The following is a 19123-nucleotide window of genomic DNA, read 5'->3' as shown; positions in this document are numbered from 1 at the left end:
GGCCATGGGGGGACAGGGCTATTGGGACACAGGGACACATGGCTGCGGGGACAGAGGGCTATGAGGACATGGGATACACCGGCAAGAGGGCTATGGGGACATGGGACACAGGGGCTATGTGGACATGTGTCTATGGGGATGCAGGCTCATGGGGCCACAGGACACGGGACTATGTGGGCATGGGACATGCTGCCATAAGGACACAGTGCCCTGGGGACACATGGCTATGGGGAATAATGGTCACAGGGCCATGGTGACACACAGTCACAAGGACGCAGGGCTATGGCGACGTGGGATATGGGGGCATGGGATATGGGGCCAGGAGGACACAGGGCTCTGGGAACAGAGCATGATGGGGCCATGGGGACACAGGGCCATGGGACACAGGCCTCTAGGCACACAGGACATGGGGATGCAATGACACAGGGCTATAGGCACATGGGACCATGGGGACAGGGGGATATGGGGACATGGGGACACAGGGACAGGGGGACACGGGGACAGCGGGACACGGGACCACGGGGATGCAGTGACACAGGGACATGGGGACACAGGGCCATAGGCACATAGGACCATGGGGACACAGGGATATGGTGACATGGAGACAAGGGGCCATGGGGATGCAGTGACACAGGGCCATAGGCACACAGGACCATGGGGACACAGGGACATGGTGACACAGGGACATGGGCACACAAGGCCATGGGCACACAGGACCATGGGGACACGGGGACACGGGGACATGGAGACACAGGGACAGGGGGACACGGGGCCATAGGGATGCAGTGACACAGGGACATGGGCACACAGGACCATGCAGACACGGGGATATGGTGACATGGGTCCATCAGTAGGGGATCCCCCTCTACGGACGAGGAGGCGGAGCCGTGCAGCGGCACCACCCACATCGGTCAGCCTAGCCCCGCCCCCTCCTTTTCATTGGCTGTCGCTCTGCCCCCGCAGCTTCCCATTGGCTGTCGCCGCCGGGGCGGGCCGGAAGCGGCTCTGTGGTGGCGGTGGTGGCGGTGCCTGACGCGGAAGAGCGGGGCTGGGCGGTGCGGACGGTGAGAGCCGGGGAACGGGGGGGAACAGGGGGGAACCGGGGCTGAACCACACCGGGAACCCCCCCGAGCTCCCGGGTACCCCCCTCCGGCCTCCCCTGTGCCTCAGGCATCCCCCACAGCCGCCCCGGGGCCCTGTGGGGCCGCTGCCGTGTACCCCCCCCCCCCCCCCCCCCCCCCCCCCGTTACCTCAGTACCGACCCCGGAGCTCTTCCTGCCCCCGGCTCCATTTACTGCGGCGGCTTCGCACTGAGGTCAGTCCCTTGGTGCCTGCCGGGTTCCACTGTGGCATCCATTGGGATTCGGCGCTGTTTGGGGCAGCACAAGCCCCGGTGTCACCCGTTGGAGTGAATGGGAAGCGGGGAGGGGATGGTGCATGTGCTGTGGGGACAGAGCGGCCTGCTCCCGAGTTCTTAGGGCTCCGTGAGGAAAATGGGTTATTCCTGGAGTTTGGTGAGGGAAATGATGTGTTTGTGCGGGTTTGATGAGGAAAATGATTAATTATTGGGAATTTGATGAGGAAAATGGTTGATTCTTTGGTTTTGATGAGGGAAACGGGTGATTCTCAGGGTTTTGGTGCCGGAAATGCTTCATGCTTGGGATTTTGGTGGGGAAAGTGGTTGATTTTGGGGGTTTGATGAGGAAAAAGGTTGATTCTTGGGTTTTCATCAGGAAAATGGTTAATTATTGGGAATTTGATGAGGAAAATTATTGGTTCTTGGGGTTTTGATGCTGGCAATGCTTTGTTCCTGGGGTTTTGGTGAGGAAAATGGTGAATTCTGATGGTTTGATGAGGAAACCCCTTTATTTTGCACCATTCTCTTTGTTCTTCTTGTGGAGAAGGAACTTTAAAAACCAAATGAAATGTGAAGTAAAACCAAGGGCCTGAAAGTGGAAGACTGAGCAGAGGGGGGTTGGGACATGTGATGTTATTCCTTAATTCCATCCTTTCGGACTTGCCAGCAGTCACTCCAGATGGAATTGTTCCTGTAGGAAGCTGCCACAGCAAGCCCAAACACCAGGGAAGCTCCAGGCATCAGGAGATGTTTTTCCAACATGAGCAGTGATTCCTCCTTTCCTGACCCTTTGGAATATTCAGCTCTCTCAAGGCCAGGTTGGACACAGGGGCTTGGAGCAAGCTGCTCCAGTGGAAGGTGTCCCTGCCTGTAGCAGGGGTTGGAACTGGATGAGCTTTAAGGTCCCTTCCAACCCAAACCATTCCATGATTAATCTCCAGTGGGGTTCCTCCTTGAGCTCTGAGGAGCTTTTCAATCCAGGCTCTGCCTGCGTTTTCCTCCCAGTCCATCCATATCTTATTCTTGTGAGCAGCTGCATTCCTGCTTCCTGCTGCAATGCCCTGAGTGTGTTTCTGCTTCCCTTAATTGCATCTGCTCGATTCCTTCTCTCTCCTCTTCAATGTTTTAAGAAGCATCTACCAAGATGACACCTTTTTTCCTCTCTTACTTTGCTCCATGGCCTAGAAATTGGAATTTAGCTCAAATCTGATTCAAAATAAGCACAAAAATGTACCTTTGGTTTGTTTTTATACATTTAATACCTGTTGGAGTGAGTCCAGAGGAGGCCACGGAGCTGCTGCTCTGCAGCCAGGCTGAGAGAGCTGGGCTGGGGCAGCCTGGACAAGAGAAGGCTCCTGAAGGGGAGACCTGAGAGCAGCTCCAGTGCCTGAAGGGGCTGCAGGGAACCTGGAGAGGGGCTTGGGACAAGGGCCTATAGGGACAGGCCAAGGGGAATGGCTTTAACCTGCAAGAGGGGAGACTGAGCTGAGCTCTTAGGCAGAAGCTGTTCCCTGTGAGGGTGCTGAGGCGCTGGCACAGGGTGCTCAGAGAAGCTGTGCAGTGTCATAGAGAACAGACAGATGAGGAGATGCTGCTTTGTGCAGCTTCTTGTTGATAGGGAAAACAGAGCCAGACTTTCCTCATGGATGCACAGTGGGAGGACAGCAGACAACAGGGATGAGCAGGAACATGGGGAAACCTTGGACAGATGGAATTCCTTTCTATTTTCACGATGAGGGTGATGAAGTGTTGGCCAAAACAATGAAGGATGTTGTGGGATCTCTGTCATTGGAGATGCTCCAAACTCAACTAGGTGAGGCTTTGAGCAGCCTGCTTTGAGCATGGGGTTGGCTTTGAGGCTTCTTCCACCTAAGTTCTTCTTAGATCCTACCATACTGGTTGGACTTGATGCTCTTCAAGGTCTGTCATGGGTTCAGCCGTAGCAGTCATTTTTCTCCTTCTTGTAGCTGGTGCAGTGCTGTGTTTTGACTTCTGGGCTGGGAACAGTTGCTTGATAGCGAGCATGTTTTGAGGGTGTTTTTGTTCAGGGCCTTTTCTGAGCACGTGCTCTGCCAGGGAGGAGGGGAGGCTGGGAGGAAGGAGAGACAGGACACCTGACCCAGGCTAGCCAATGAGGTATTCCATACCATAGCATGTGATGCCCAGGATGCAACTGGGGGGAGAGCTGGAAGGGTGGAGCTCTGGAGGAAAATGGAGGAGGGAGCACACGGTGCTCGGCCGGGCAGGGTGGAGTGAGTTATGGGTCGGTGGCTGGTGGGGTGTTGTATTCTTTTCGCTTGTTATTGGCTTTATCATTATTATTTGTAGTAGTAATGGCAGTAGTGATTTGTGTTGTGCCTTAGCAATTAAACCATTCTTATCTCAACCCATGGGGGCTACATTCTTTGCATTCTCCTTCTTAACTCTCTGGGAGTTGGGGGAGCAAGGGGGTAGTACTGTGAGGATTTGGTTTAAACCATGACAAGGTCTCTTCCAATCTGGTTGCTTCTCTGACTTTATAACATCCATGTATCTTCACCTGTGTGACCGTCTCCTTTCCCACAACCCAGGGGAATGACAATGACCAGCCTCGCGCCTTCCTCAGGAGATGGCAACTGCTATTACATCCTGACAGAAGACTGTTCCTATGGCAGCAAGTTATTCCAAGCTGGAAACTTGTGTTTCTGCAGCGAGAGGAGTTACCTGCGCAACTTCTCTGACGACAGACGCCCCACTTGCTTCTTGAGGGTCATCATGTTGGATGACAGCTCCACCGTCACCCTCAACATGGAGATCCTTCAACCTGTGCCTGAGAAGGTGGCCTCCTTCCTCCTGGCCATCAGCAGCCACTCTGAAAGGCTGAACTACTTCTTGGACAGGGTGAACCTCGAGGCAGCTCTGAGGGCTCTGCCTGGCCACAGGGTGATGGCTAAGACTGAGCACCAGTATTTCCCTGGAATCATCCGATACATTGGGAGCATTTATAGAAGAACTGCTGTGTTGTCTCCCTTCTTCTTTGGGGTGGAGTTACAGGTAAAGGGGTCAAGAAAGAGACTTCCTTGTTTTCCCTTCATGTTTTCTGTGTGTAATGTGGTTTTCTATCCTGTTTTCAGGGTGAAGGAGAAAACAGAGGGTGCAGCGATGGGACCTACCGTGGCACTGAATATTTCAAGTGTAAGAAGAACTGTGGGATCTTCCTGCCATTTACCAAAGTCCAGTTTGTTCCAGATGACAACCATGGAAAGCAGAAGCCAAAAGCAGACACGGAGGAGGTAGTCCCTGTGAAAGCAGGAGATGCAGTTAGCTTCTATGTGGACAAGGTCCTCACCAAAGGAATAGCCATGGAAGTTTATAAGAAGGGAACCCAGTGGCTTGTTAAAATCTGTCCGGTAAGAGCAGCCTTGATGCCTTGTCTTGGGTTTGGGTGACTTAAGGAGGTGGAAGGAACAGAGAGTCATAGAATGGTTTGGGTTGGAAAGGACCTTAAGATCATCCAGTTCCAACCCCCTGCCATGGTCAGGGACACCTTCCACTAGAGCATCTTGCTCCAAGCCCCTGTGTCCAACTTTGCCTTGAACTGCCAGGGATGGGGCAGCCACAGCTTCTCTGGGCACCCTGTGCCAGCGCCTCAGCACCCTCACAGGTTCATCCAACCTGAACTTCCCCTGTTTCAGTCTGAACCCCTCACCCCTTGTCCTATCACTGCAGTCCCTGATGAAGAGTCCCTCTCCAGCATCCTTGTAGCCCCCTTCAGACACTGGAAGCTGCTCTGAGGTCTCCATGCAGCTTCTCTTCTCCAGGCTCAACAGCCCCAATGTTTTCAGCCTGGCTCCATACAGGAGATGCCCCAGCCCCGGCTCATCCTCATGGCCTCCTCTGCACTTGCTCCAACAGCTCCATGTCCTTGTTATGTTGAGGACACCAGAACTGCACCCAGTGCTGCAAGTGGGGTCTCTTCCTACAGCAGAGGGGCAGGATCCCCTCCCTGAGCTGCTGCTCACACTCTGGGGGTGCAGCCCAGATATGGAGGGGCTCTGGGCTCAAGCGCACACTGATGCTGGGTCATGGAGAGCTCCTCATCCAACACCCCAAGTCCTTCACCTCAGGCTGCTCTGAATCACTTCTCCACCCATCCTAAAATTGACATGAGGTTCCACGCAAACCTTCCAGGCCTTTTTTAATAGTTGCTTCATATTCCAGGGATGCCTTATGGCTGCTGAAGCATTTAGCTGATGAATTCTTCTCTCCTTTCAGGAAGAAGAAGGAACAACTGACATTTTCAGAGAAATCCCTCTGGATTCTGTTGTGAAAGAAAACTTGCAAAGTAAGTTATCATCAGATGTGTCTTCCCTGTGTTCCTGGGATTTATTTCTTCTCTCTGAGCTGAAGATCCAACAAAATCTTCAGCTAATCCCAGTTCAGTTGATCAGGAGGTAGAGAAGATCCATGGAAAAGTCTCTCTGGCTAAAATTCTTTGCATTAGGCAACTAAAGATGAGTTTGACAGAAAGAAGAGAGCATGTAATTGAAAGGCAGAAGTATTTCTTAAAGGAAAAGGCACCAGTGCTTGAAGAGTCTTTAATTTACCTGGTGAATATGGAGCAGGAGCCTCATCCTGATGTCAGACAGCCTCGGAAAAGCACAGCGATGGTTGAGTCACTGGACAAGACAAGAACTCAGTGGAATCTCTCTGGAGCCATCATTAGACTCTTCACTGAGTTGATTCATCTCACTAAAGGCAGAAAAATAATTTGGGAATAACCCCCTGCTGCTGTTCCAGCAGTTCAAAATGGCTCAGGGGAAGGGCTGGATTAGCTCCAGGACCAGCAAGAGTCTGGACCGTGCAGCCTTGAGCAGGATCATCCCCTTTTAGCCTGTTAGACCAGCTTGGCCATATAACTGGGAATTATACCTTGTGTCTCTGATGCTGGGCTTCATGCTTTAGTTTCCAAGCAGACCTGGTATTAGAGAAGATCCAGAGGTGTTGGTCATTCCTACCTCACTTGACATTCTGTATTACCCACCAGGTTTATTTCCACCCTTTGAGTCCAACATGGGCTCGGGACCCCCAAACCAGATGAAACAAGAGATCAGTGAGAGCAGTGAGGAGTGTGATGGGGGGAATTCGCTGGAAGTGAACTCCATGGTCCAGATCACCTTGGACAAAGGAACTCGGGTTTCAGGAATCATCCGCTGGTTGGGTTACCTGCCCCAGTTTGAGCACAAGATGGCAGGAGTTGAACTGGTGAGGAGCAAACATTTCCTGCTGGGAAATGGGGCATCAGAGTGGGCTGCTCTTGGTTACTTTTCTCTTTTAAGACCTTCTGCTTGTGTGTTTCACAGCCTAATGTGGGCCTGTGGTGTATTGAGGAGTGAACTATGAGGACAAGCAGCCAGTTGGGCCTTCCTTTAGGCTGGGGAGGGGAGTTCATGAGGTGATTATGAGGGATAGTTCACTCTCTTCCAGAGCGTTGTGATCGGAATGTGGGATGGAATAAACATGAATCATACAAGTGGCATCAATAGGTTCAACACATGACTGAATAAATGAATTATAGAATGGTTTGGAGTGGAAAGGACCTTAAGGTCATCCAGTTCCAACCCCCTGCCACGGGCAGGGAGACCTTGCACTAGACCACGTCACCCAAGTCTCTGTCCAGCCTGGCCTTGAGCACTGCCAGGGATGGAAACAGGGATGAAAACGGTCAACAAAATGGGGTCAAACTACACAGCTCTTAAAATATTAGATGGCCATAATGGGGTATTTGTGCTCTGATGCTATTCCTCACTGCTTTTCTTCCCAGGATGAAGATAAGGGGATCAGTGATGGTGAATGGTTGGGCAAATACTACTTCCACTGTGCTCCGAAGCGTGGCCTCTTTGTGAAGCTGCAGTGCTGCCAACCTGATGTTCGCTTCCAGAGTTCACACAGCAGTTATTTGAGCCTCATAGATAATGGTAAGATAGAATCATGGAATGGTTTTTGTCGGAAGGGACCTTAAAACTCACCCAGTCCCAGCCCCTGCCATGGGCAGGGACCCCTTCCACTGGAGCAGGGTGCTCCAAGCCCCTGTGTCCAACCTGGCCTTGAGTACTGCCAGGGATGGGGCAGACACAGCTTCTCTGGGCACCCTGTGCCAGCGCCTCAGCACCCTCACAGGGAACAGCTTCTGCCTAAGAGGTCAGCTCAGTCTCCCCTGTTCTGGCAGGTTCAAGCCATTCCCCTTGGCCTGTCCCTCCAGGCCCTTGTCCAAAGCCCCTCTCCAGGTTTCCTGGAGCCCTTTTAGGCACAGGAGCTGCTCTAAGGTTTCCACTTCAAGCAGCAGAGGGGCAGAATCCCCTTTCTGACCTGCTGCTCATGCTCTGGGGATGTAGCCCAGCACATGGGGGGGTTCTGGGCTCAAGCACACACTGCTGGGTTATATTGAGGTTCTCAAGTCCTCCTCAGGGCTGCTCCATTCCATTTCCACCCCGCCTGTGTCTGTGCTTGGGATTGCCCCAGCCCACATGCAGGACGTTGTACTTGGCCTTGTTAAACCTCATGAGGTTCACAAGGGCCCACTCTGGGGAGAAGGGAGACAGGGCTGTGCTGGGACAAAGCATGCTATGGAGAAGCCTCATAGACAATGTCTTAATCAGTGGTTTAATATTCTTCACTTCCTTTGAGTGTTCCAAAAGATGCCAGTTTTAAAGATGTTGATGGTAATTATAGGGAATGCCCTTGGAAAGGGAGACAGGATTAAATCAGCTTTAGTGCAGAATTTGATGGGATGGCAAGTCCTTCACAAGAAGAACAGGCCAGTATTTTCATTTCAATAGGAAGAAATTCCTCCAGAGCACAGAAGCCAACATGAACTAACCATTTAGAAACAGTAAATGAGATGACTGCAGATGAGACAGCAGGATTCCTCTAGGAACGTCCCAAAAACTGGAAGTAGGGACATGGGAAACTGTCTTAAGGACAGGCTGAAGAGAGAGGATTGAATTACAAGGGGAGAATACTGAAGAAACCAGGAAACAGCAGATAGAGAAAGCCACCTTGGAAGCTTGAGATGACAGACCAGCACGATGAGGCTATTAAAGCACAGCTGCCTGTTTGTCCCCTTGCTCCTGGGATTACAGGACAGGTAGATCCTAACCTTCCATCTAACACAGCACCAGCTCATTTGTGGCTCTTTGTTATACCTGGCAGAGGTGGGTATGGATTGGTGGATGTGTCTCTGGTTTGGTTTTGGCTCTGATTACAGTAGAGAAATTACTAAGGAGATAATTCTTCATCCCAGTGTGGTTGAATCCCATCAGGAGCAGCACAGAGCAGCATGGTGCTGACTTCTGAGCAGGGAATGGCATCAGGGAAGGGCAGTGTTGAGCCAGACAAGGTGCGAAGCTCAAGGGAGTTGTTTCTCTTTGCAGGAGGACAAGAAGTTCTTCCCCAACCTCCAGACAGTTTTCCTCCCCTCAGGAATGAGGCAGCAGTGCGTGTCCTGTGCGGGCGGATGAAGGGGATTCAAGGCCATTGTAATTCCTGCTATATGGATGCAGCTCTCTTCAGGTAAGGACCTGTTTGGATGATGCCAGCCAATTAAATGAGGGTTTTTTGAATTGGATAGAGCCCTAAACTGCAGCATTTCCCTGGAATTCTGAGGGGGTTTGTTCTCAGGCCCTGGAGTACCCCTCCTGAGTACACACAGAATCAGCCAGGGTGGAAAAGCCCTTTAAGCTCATCCAGTCCAACCATTCCCAGCACTGCCAAGGCCACCCCTAACCCATGGCACTGAGGCCTTGTCTCCACCCTGTGTGAACACTTGCAGGGCCGGTGCCTGCAGCCCTGCCCTGGGCAGCCTGTTCCAATGCCTGAGCACCCTGTGGGGCAGGAATTGTTCCTCAGCTCCATCTAAACCTGCCCTGGTGCAGCTTGAGGCCGTTTCCTCTTGTCCCATCCCTTGTTCCTTGGGAGCAGAGACCAGCCCCTCCTGGCTCCATCCTCCTGCAGGCACTTGTAGGGAGCCATCAGGTCCCCCCTGAGCCTTCTCTTCTCCAGACTGAACCCCCCAGGCCCCTCAGCCATTCCCCATCTCTCTTGTGCTTCAGGCCCTGCACCAGCTCCATTGCCCTTCTCTGGCCCCGCTCCAGCACCTCAATGTCTCTCTTGTAGTGAGGGGCCCAGAACTGAACCCAGGATTCGAGGTGCAGCCTCACCAGTATCCATCACAGGGGGACAGTCACTGCCATGGTCCTGTTGCCACACTGGTGCTGATCCAGCACCTAAGGTACCGTGTGTCTATCAAGCAGGGTGGTGAGAGGTCCTGGCACCGTGCTGACACTGTCACTGGAGGTGTTGTCTGGAAACATGTCAAAGAAACCACCCAAGAGATCCCAGCTTCACTGTTTGGAGAGGAAAAAAGCCTCAGTGGTGCCCCCTCCTGAGCACTTTGAGCTGCAGAGTACGAGATCTCATTGTGTCTGAGCTGTTGGAGCTGTTTCCTTGCTTCCTACCAGTGTTCATTAAACCTGCTGTGGTTTCTCTCACCGTGGAGTTATGTTGCCACTCACCCTTCTGCAACTGCATGTGTGGACTGTTGAGAATCAAAGCCACCAACTGTCACCAGGCACAATGGTTTGGTTCTAACTATTGCTGCAAATATTACACCCATCCCTCTCTTTCCCCAGCCTCTTCTCCTGTACATCTGTGGTTGACTCCATGCTCTTCAAGCCCTTCCTGCTGTGTGATAGGAATGTCCAGAGCATTCTGAGGGATGAGATTGTTAATCCCCTCCGAAGGTGAGTATAATATGTTGGAATCCTGGAAGTCATCCATCTGCCTTCACACCTTCTCTGCTGCCTTTCTAGATGGTACCTGTCATTAAGGGAAGGGTTACCTGGAGGGTTTCTCCTGCCAGCCACATCCAAAGGGCTTCATACTGGGTTCCTCTTCCACTTAAACCTTCCCCTGTGTTCTAAGGCTGTCACAACTCCCCATGCATGTGTACAAGGATCTCCAGCTCAGAAGGAAGCCTCATAAAAGGAGGATTCCTGGGATTCAGACCACCTCTGGAGGGAACCCTGGAGCAGATGGACCAGTGGCATTGCTTCACCAGCAGTTAGGCCCAAAGGCAGTGTCAGTGCGAGGCTGGATGAGAGGAAACCATGTCGTGAGGCTAAATTCTTTGGCATTTGTACCAAAGATACCAGGTTCTTTCCTCATCCTCCCTAGAGAGGTGTGGAAGAGAGGCATGGAGAGCTGAACATCAGACATTAGCATCTTCCTTGAGGTGTCCTGGCTCTGATGCATGTGAATATACAGAAATACAACCGTGGGGTGTTCTGTGATGCTGAGATTTGGTGAGAGCAGCCCTGCAGAGAAGGAGTTGGACAGTGTGCACTTGCAGCCCAAAAGCCAACTGCATCCTGGGCTGCATGAGCACTAGGGCAGGAAGGGCATTTTGCCCCTCTGCTATGGGAAGGGGAGACCTGAGAGCAGCTCCTGTGCCTAAAGGGGCTACGGGAGGCCTGGAGAGGGGCTTGGGACAAGGGCCTGGAGGGACAGGCCAAGGGGAATGGCTTGAACCTTCCAGAGGGGAGACTGAGATGAGCTCTTAGGCAGAAGCTGTTTGCTGTGAGGGTGCTGAGGCGCTGGCACAGGGTGCCCAGAGAAGCTGTGGCTGCCCCATCCCTGGCAGTGCTCAAGGCCAGGTTGGACACAGGGGCTTGGAGCATCCTGCTGCAGTGGAAGGGGTCCCTGCCCACGGCAGGGGTTGGAGCTGAATGAGCTTTGAGGTCTCTTCCAACCTGAACTATTTGGGTGACATGGTTTAGTGTGTGGTGTCCCTGCCCATGGCAGAGGGGTTGAAACCAGATAGTCTTAAGGTCCTTTCCAACCCTAACTATTCTATGATTCTATGATTTCATGATTTAAATACCTCGGAGAGATCATCTCCAGTTATTTCTTGTTTCTAGGACTGGCTTTGTCAATGCCAAGAGTGTGATGCACCTCAGGGAGCAGCTGACTGACAAGGGCCAGTGTTCAAGCTTTACCAATGCTGAGAAAGGTAAGATGCTCTCTGGGGCCTTCCCTGGTTTGATTCCCTGTGTGCTGCCCCATCCAGGCTGAAAGCTTCACTGTGTGCTGCTTCCAGGCATGTGCATTAACATGCCTGCTGCATGCATTATGTGGTCACTTACAGAAAGATGCACATCTCATATCTTTTCAGCTTTTAAAACTCTTTTCAGCTGAAAATTTATCCTGAAGTCTATAGAAAGACAGGAATTGTGGGCTGGAAGGGACTTTTAAAGGTCATCTAGTTCCAATCCCCTGCAATGAGCTGGGATATCCAGGTGTCTTGTCATTGAACACCACTTGTAGTTTGTACTATTAGATGCTGATTTTAGCCAGGGGTGGTTTAACTGCTGTTCAGTTGCTTGAATTTCCAGAGTTTTCACTGATTTGACTTCGAGTTTATACTTTTGGTTGTTAGCAACAGTCCATTAAAGTCTGTGAGCTGGTATTGATGGTCTGAGGCTTCTTGGTGCAGTATGTGAAGGCTGGTTTGGTTTCCTTATGCTCACCCAACTTTTAGCCCCATTTTCCCCTTACTTAGAGTGAACCAGGACATTCCAGGTTCAGGAAATGCTGATTCATGTTGATCTGGCAGGTTTTTGGCTTCAGTGAGGTCATAGCATTCCTGGTGTGGTGTGACCTATGTTTTTGTTTCATTTAACAGATCCTGAGGAATTCCTCAGTCTCATCATGCATCAGATTGTGGGGATAGAACCACTCTTGAAACTGCAGTAAGTGTTCATATCCAAGTGATACATCTTACCCAGGCTCTTAGTTACCACCTCACCATCACTGGGTGTTATTTACACCCTTTCATTGTGGCTTTGGAGATACAGCTCAGTGAGTTGTGTGCAGCTCCTCTCTGTGATCTCGTCCCAGGTGACCCATCCAGGTAGACACTTTTAAGCTCTCCTTGGAGGTGCCACCTTCAGAGAACTGTGCTAAACCCCTTGTGTCACCCTCAGGGAGAGCCAGCAGTGCTCTGAGAAACGCAGTGTCCAACCTCAGTGCAGAGCAAGAAACATTTGACACCCTTTGGATGTGCTTGGGATGTGTCCAGACCTGCCAAGCTGGCTCAGATCCCGTAGCCTCTCAAACAGACACTCCATGGATGCACTCCCAGATTTTCAGGGATCTACAAAGAGGATGAGAGGCTGAAGGAAGCCAAAAATAACTGCACTGTTGAGGAGCACAGAAGGGGATTGTTTGCTTTCTGTGCTGCTTTGTTGAGGTGTCAGTCAAGCTGCAGATCATGGAGTGCTTGGAAAGGCTGAGCACAAAGATGACTCTGTGCTGCAGCTCCTGTGCACAGGGGCAGCTGAAGGAAATCCTTTCTCTCCTGCCTCAGGGCTGGAGGGGGTGGGTTACGTGCAGAACATCTCCCACACCTCCTGAATGCACTGAGGTTTGTGTGTGAAGGTATAAATAGAGCCTTCATCTGAGGAGGAGTTTGATTCTGCTCTAGTGCACTTGGTTTAAAGCATGTTGAAGCCTCTTAATATTTCCATCAAGCAGGGGAAATGAGTTTTGCTCATAGGAGCAGGATGTGATGCTACAGAGGGATAATGAGACTGAAGATGGTGCTTGTATCCCCTTCTCATGGCAATTATTTATCATGGAATGGGTTGGGTTGGAAAGGACCTTAAAGCTCATCCAGTTCCAACCCCCTGCCACGGGCAGGGACACCTTCCACTAGAGCAGGGTGCTCCAAGCCCCTGTGTCCAACCTGGCCTTGAAAACGGCCAGGGATGGGGCAGCCACAGCTTCTCTGGGCACCCTGTGCCAGCGCCTCAGCACCCTCACAGTAAAGAACTTCTGCCTTATATCCAACCTGAACTTCCCCTGTTTCAGTCTGAACCCATCACCCCTTGTCCTGTCACTGCAGTCCCTGATGAAGAGTCCCTCTGCAGCATCCTTGTAGCCCCCTTCAGACACTGGAAGCTGCTCTGAGGTCTCCACGCAGCTTCTCTTCTCCAGGCTGAGAAATCAGTATTTCTGGGTGGAAAACCAGCTTCGTGTTAGCATTGCACCAAGCAGCCCTTTGGTGCCTTGGGCACAGTAGCTCTTGCAGGACAAACCCTGTATGTTCGGGAGCTCCAGTGTTTGTGGCACCGTATAAACAAGCCCCATGCCCACTCCTTGCAGGTCAGGAGGCCAGAAGGAGCAGGACTGTTGCTGTTACCAGATATTTATGGACAAACAGGAGGACCTGGTGGTTCCTGACGTGCAGCAGTTAGTGGAACGCTCCTTCCTGTCCTCTGATCTGAAGCTAGTGGAGGTGAGCCCAGAGCCTTCTGCCTACACTGCTCTCTGCTGCCTCTTTCTTGCTTCCTCCAACATACTTGTGCCTGATATCCTGGACTCTGTTATCCAACACTACAAAGAAGCAGGATACAGTCATAAGAGCCTTGGGAATCTCAGCATGACCTGGGAAGAGGGCTGTGCTTTCCCTGTTGCCATTTCATCTTCTGACTAGAGCAAAAAGCCTTTACTCCCAGCAGTGGTGTGGAGAGGAGAGTCTTTGGAGCTTGGTTCTTCTCACAGAGTAACTGTCTTTCTTTTACCAGATCCCATCATGCTTCATAATCCAAATGCCACGTTTTGGGAAGGAATACAAAATGTTCAGCAAAATCATTCCTTCCTTGGAGCTGGATGTAACAGATCTGCTGCTTGACAGTAAGTTGGGATGTGTTAAAGCTGCTGGTTGGGCCTGTGAGGAGCCTGTGAAAGGTCTTACCTCTCTGGGTTGGGAGCAGATGTGGGGTGGGATCATGATAGGATTCTACTTCCCTGAACACCAGTTTTGGCAGGACAAGCTGGATTTCAGGTGAGATGTGGAGGATACATATTCCTCACCCCTGTTCTCCTGCAGGTCCCAGGGAATGCTGCTTGTGTGGAGATGTTGCCACCCTGGAGTGTTCAGAGTGTTTCAAAGACAAGGTGTTTGCAGCTACAGGCCTGAAGCAGTTCTGCAGCTCCTGCTCCAGACAGGTATTCATCTTCTTTGGCTGCTCATCAAACGTGCCTTGGTGCTGACAGCAGATTGAACCCCTCAGAATTCCCTCATTTCCCATGCTGTCTCTGCAGCATTTCAGAAGGAATGTTCAGGGCTTCTCCCTGAGCATCACATCAGCAGCATGAGCTAGTTAGGTGCCACACGTTACTGAACCCTCTGCTTACATAGAGCCTAAATAAGCACAAAGAGAGCACTGAGCCCTCCATGCTGTCCCACCAGGAGCAACAGATTTCTAACCTACCTTAGAGGGTGGCAAGTTCCCATCTCAGCTTCTTGCTGCCAAAGCAGGGGTCCTGAATCCAGCTCTGGGGCAGCAGCACAAGAGGGACATGGAGCTGTTGGAATGAGTCCAAAGGAGGCCATGGAGATGCTGTGAGGGCTGGAGCAGCTCTGCTCTGGAGCCAGGGTGAGAGAGCTGGGCTGGGGCAGCCTGGACAAGAGAAGGCTCCTGAAGGGGAGACCTGAGAGCAGCTCCAGTGCCTAAAGGGGCTGCAGGAAAGCTGGAGAGGGGCTTGGGACAAGGGCCTGTAGGGACAGGACAGGGGGAATGGCTTGAACCTGCCAGATGGGAGACTGAGCTGAGCTCTTAGGCAGAAGCTGTTCCCTGTGAGGGTGCTGAGGCGCTGGCACAGGGTGCCCAGAGAAGTTGTGGCTGCCCCATCCCTGGCAGTGTTCAAGGCCAGGTTGGACACAGGGCTTGGAGCACCCTGCTCCAGTGGAAGGGGTCCCTGTCCATGACAGGGGTTGGAACTGGAATCTGTAATTCAAAGATTCCATGATTCTATGAAGCCTGATGAGGCAATGTCATTCCCTACCATGCAGGAACCATGAGAGTCAGATCAGTAGGGAATGAACTGGGGGTCTGACCCCTACACCCTCCTTTTTGTGCCAGGACAAGTTCAGTTCTACTCTCTCAACAGCACCACCCCATCACAGCCTGGTTTGGGTTGGAAAGGACCTGAAGATCATCCACTTTCAATCCCTCAAATCCTCTCTCCTCAGGTTCACTCCCATTACCACCGCAAAACGCACAAGCCAAAAGAGCTTCAAATTCCAGAGGAATTCCACACCCGGAGCGCCCGGGGCTGCCAGCTGGTCCCTCGTGAGAAGATGGAGCTCTTTGCAGTGCTCTGCATCGAGACCAGTCACTATGTGTCCTTTGTGAAGTATGGCCCTGGGAATGACCACTGGATGTTCTTCGACAGCATGGCTGACAGGCACGGTGAGGACATGTCCCCACTTTGGTCTTGACCTCCAGTGCTCTGAGGTTGGGGCACCACGTTAAGGGTTCAGTGTGATCATAGAATGGTTTTGGTTGGAAAGGACCTTAAGATTATCCACTTCCAAACCCCTGCTGTGGCCAGGGACACCTCACACTAAACCATGTCACCCAGGGCTCTGTCCAACCTGGCCTTGAACACTGCCAGGGATGGAGCATCCACAGCTTCCCTGGGCAACCCATTCCAGTGCCTCAGCACCCTAACAGTAAAGAACTTCTTATATCCAATCTAAACTTCCCCTGTTTAAGTTTTAACCCATTACCCCTTCTCCTATCACTAAAGTCCCTAATGAAGAGTCCATCCTCAGCATTCCTATAGCCCCCCTTCTTAAAGAACCCTTAAAGAAGTTAGACCTGAACTTCCTCTGTTTAGGTTTGAACCCATTAATGAAGGTGTCTGCTTGAGCTGTAGGTCCCTTAGGACCTGGTTTGGACTTTTCTTCTTTCCCTCTTAGGTGGTGAAAATGGCTTCAACATTCCCACAGTAACACTGTGCCCTGAAGTTGCCAAATACTTGGACTTGCCACTGGCTGCGCTGGCTGTGGAGCAGCCTCGGGACATGGATGGAGTGGCCAAGCGCCTCTTCTGTGATGCCTACATGTACATGTACCAGAGCAAGAAGATGGCACTTTACAAGTGACCCTGGTGCTGCAGAGCACTGAGGTGTTGGAAACATGAACATGGATCAACCCTGGAGCTTGGCACCTGGGAGAGCAGCCAGGTCTGGGTACACCAAACGTGCACTTGAGCCTCTTCTTGCCTCTGCTGGTGTCTGGTATGAAGGTGTCCACAGCAGCCTGGGTTACTTAAACCCTATCATGGGAGAGTTTGTACTTCCAGCAGACCTGGACTCTGGATTCTTTACACTCAAATCCATTCTTCTTTTCTCCCTTCCCTTTCCACCCTCTTTCCTCCCCACTCTGTAGCTCTGCCCTACCTCAAAGTCCTCCCCAACATCCTTTTCTTCCTTCCCATGATAAGGACCAGCATTTAAGGAAAACATGGACAGTTATCAAGCTGAGGACCAGTGTTTAATCAAGACATGAACAGTTCTCCACACATTTGCAAGGAGCACAAAAAACCACAGCATTGCCCTGCATAACCCATCTTCACATGGACTTGTACAATGAGAAACCCAGGAGCTGTGAACTGCACCACGTGAAGAGATGGGTCAGGATGAGGATTTCTTGAGGTCTGGGATGTGCCCCACACCTAAAGGTGGGTCCCTGAGGTGGCTGCACTTCCCTTATCCAGCACTAAACTGGCACTTGTACCCACCATCCCTATTTTCAACCGTAAGGTTACTGTATGTCTTGAGCTGCAGATAGGCTTTAAAATCCATGTTTCTGTCCAGAACAAAAGTGGAAGAAAGATGGAACAGAGGAACAATGTGTTTTACTTCCTCTTTCTTGCAAAGGCTGCACTACTGCTGACTGATGGGGTGTTTTAACCTCACTTTTAGCACTTTCTGTCCCATCTCTGCACCCCTTCCTGAGATCCAAAGACCAATAACAGAATTCCAAGGGCAAAAAGGAGCGCTCTCGGATTTGCTGTGACTGGAGAAAGGTCTCAGGGTGGGAACTCTCATTCCTTCAACTCAATAAATGTGCACACTGGAGGTTCTCTGCCGTTAAGCTCATGCTATCATGGCAGGAGGAAGCCGTTACAGGAGTCAGTGATGATCCTAGATCCTCAGTGGATGCATCCAGGAGCCCCAGATGTGCAGCTGGAATCCCCCTCCTCCTCTTTTTCTTCCCTCTTTAATGCAGGGTGCAGTTTTAGCTTCTCCTTTGGTTGACAGCAGAGGTTGAGATGCTAATGGGGACCTCAACAGCCTGATGGTTGTAGCTGCTTCCTGGGGTGTCTCGTGTCTGTATGTGATAGTCCCAGGTTGTTACCACACATTAAATGTCAATTCAGCTTCTGACTGTCTCTGTTGAGCATTTGAGCCTCAACCCTAAGTTGACCATGAGGACAGAGAAGGTGGACAATGTCCTGGGCTGCAATAGTGTTGCCAGGAGGTGAGGGACAGGCTCCTTCCCCTCTGCTCAGCATGGATAAGGCCACAACTGGAGTATTGGATCCCATTTGGAGCTCCCCAGTACAAGGGATGAAGAGAGTCCAATGAAGGGCCATGAAGATGGACTGGAGCATTTCTCCCATCAGGAAACACTTGGAGTTGGCACTGTTCAGTCCAGAGAGGAGAAGGCTCCAGGGAAACCCATCAATGTCTGAAGAGAGGGTGCAAAGAAGACAGGATCTTCTCCACAGTGCCCAGTGATGGAACCAGAGCCCCAGAACACAAAGAGAAACCCAGGAGGTTCTCTCAACATCATGGAAGGCTTCTTCACCATGAGGATAATGGACTCTGGTACAGGTTTCCAGAGAGGTTCATGGATTCTCCATCCTTGGAGCTACCCAAAATGGGTCTGGACAAAGCCAAAGCACCAGTGGTGGAGCCTGACAAGGGTTAGGGGAGAGCAGGAGGTCATCCCAAGGATGGGTTTACCCTTCTGCACTGATGAGCTGCTTCTCCGTGGCCATGCAGAGGGCTGAGGGTGCTGGAGCTCACTGCCTTCATCTCCTTCAGGCTGCTCTTCAGTCCTTACCTTAGACCTCAAGCCCATCTCGACTCAGGTACACTGGGCTTGGACTTCTCGATCTCTGGGGATTCTGCTTTGAAAATGTAACTTTTAATAGCAAACTATTCCTGGTTTTCCTGGAGTTGTTTGGTTTCTCTCTTAGCATGCTCAGTGTGACCCCGTGCCACAGCTGGAGCACTGCACCAGCGCCCTCCAGCCCTGTCTGGAACTAAGTGACCATCACCCAAGGCTTTGTTAAGCTCTCTTAAGTTCTTCTCCTTCTCAATGTGTGCTGCAAAGATGTAAAGCAGGGCTGTTCCTTGGAGGGTGGATGGTGCAGGTGGGTGATTGGGCCTCATGTCCTCACTGCACCTTTTCCAGGGGTATGTGACACTTCTGGGTCTGTACATTTTACAGGCTCAGGGGAAAGGATTTAGTGTCTCCATGTTGCAGATTTAACATGGAAACATGGAATGGTTTGGGTTGGAATGGACCTTAAAGCTCATCCAGCCACAGGCAGGGACACCTTCCACTGGAGCAGCTTGCTCCAAGCCCCATCCAACCTGGCTTTGAACACTGCCAGGGATGGGGCAGGGAGATCAAGTCTCTGTGGGCTTCTTTCCCATTCCATCCCCAGTTTTCCTTGACCCTGTTTTGCTGAAGCCTTCACCCACTCATTGACCCTATCCCAGTGGAGCTACACTGGGATTTGCATTGGAATTAAGTTCATAGAATCATAGACTAGAATAGCATCCCCATAAGATGCCACATGGCAGCTGGGGTCACCCCCAACTGCTCTTATAGCTCAACACTTGCTTTTCATGCCCCCTTTA

The 19123-nt window shown here is 51.4% G+C and overlaps 1 protein-coding gene across 1 annotated transcript; it reads left to right on the top strand.

The window, feature by feature from the left end:
* Positions 1–1254: 1254 nt before the first annotated feature.
* On the top strand, positions 1255–18432 carry LOC115946444 (ubiquitin carboxyl-terminal hydrolase CYLD-like). Its single transcript, XM_034065450.1, has 15 exons — positions 1255–1315; positions 3928–4390; positions 4471–4746; positions 5612–5681; positions 6384–6601; positions 7161–7314; positions 8770–8908; positions 10027–10137; positions 11314–11405; positions 12078–12144; positions 13559–13691; positions 13981–14089; positions 14286–14404; positions 15432–15651; positions 16164–18432. Exons 2-15 carry the CDS (start codon positions 3932–3934, stop codon positions 16346–16348), a joined length of 2352 nt encoding a protein of 783 aa, XP_033921341.1. The 5' UTR covers positions 1255–1315; positions 3928–3931; the 3' UTR covers positions 16349–18432.
* The last annotated feature ends 691 nt before the right edge of the window (positions 18433–19123 follow it).

This window comes from Melopsittacus undulatus, chromosome 1 (genome assembly GCF_012275295.1).
Source record: "Melopsittacus undulatus isolate bMelUnd1 chromosome 1, bMelUnd1.mat.Z, whole genome shotgun sequence".
Taxonomy (NCBI): Eukaryota; Metazoa; Chordata; class Aves; order Psittaciformes; family Psittaculidae; genus Melopsittacus; species Melopsittacus undulatus.
This window is presented reverse-complemented; position numbering and strand designations above follow the sequence as displayed.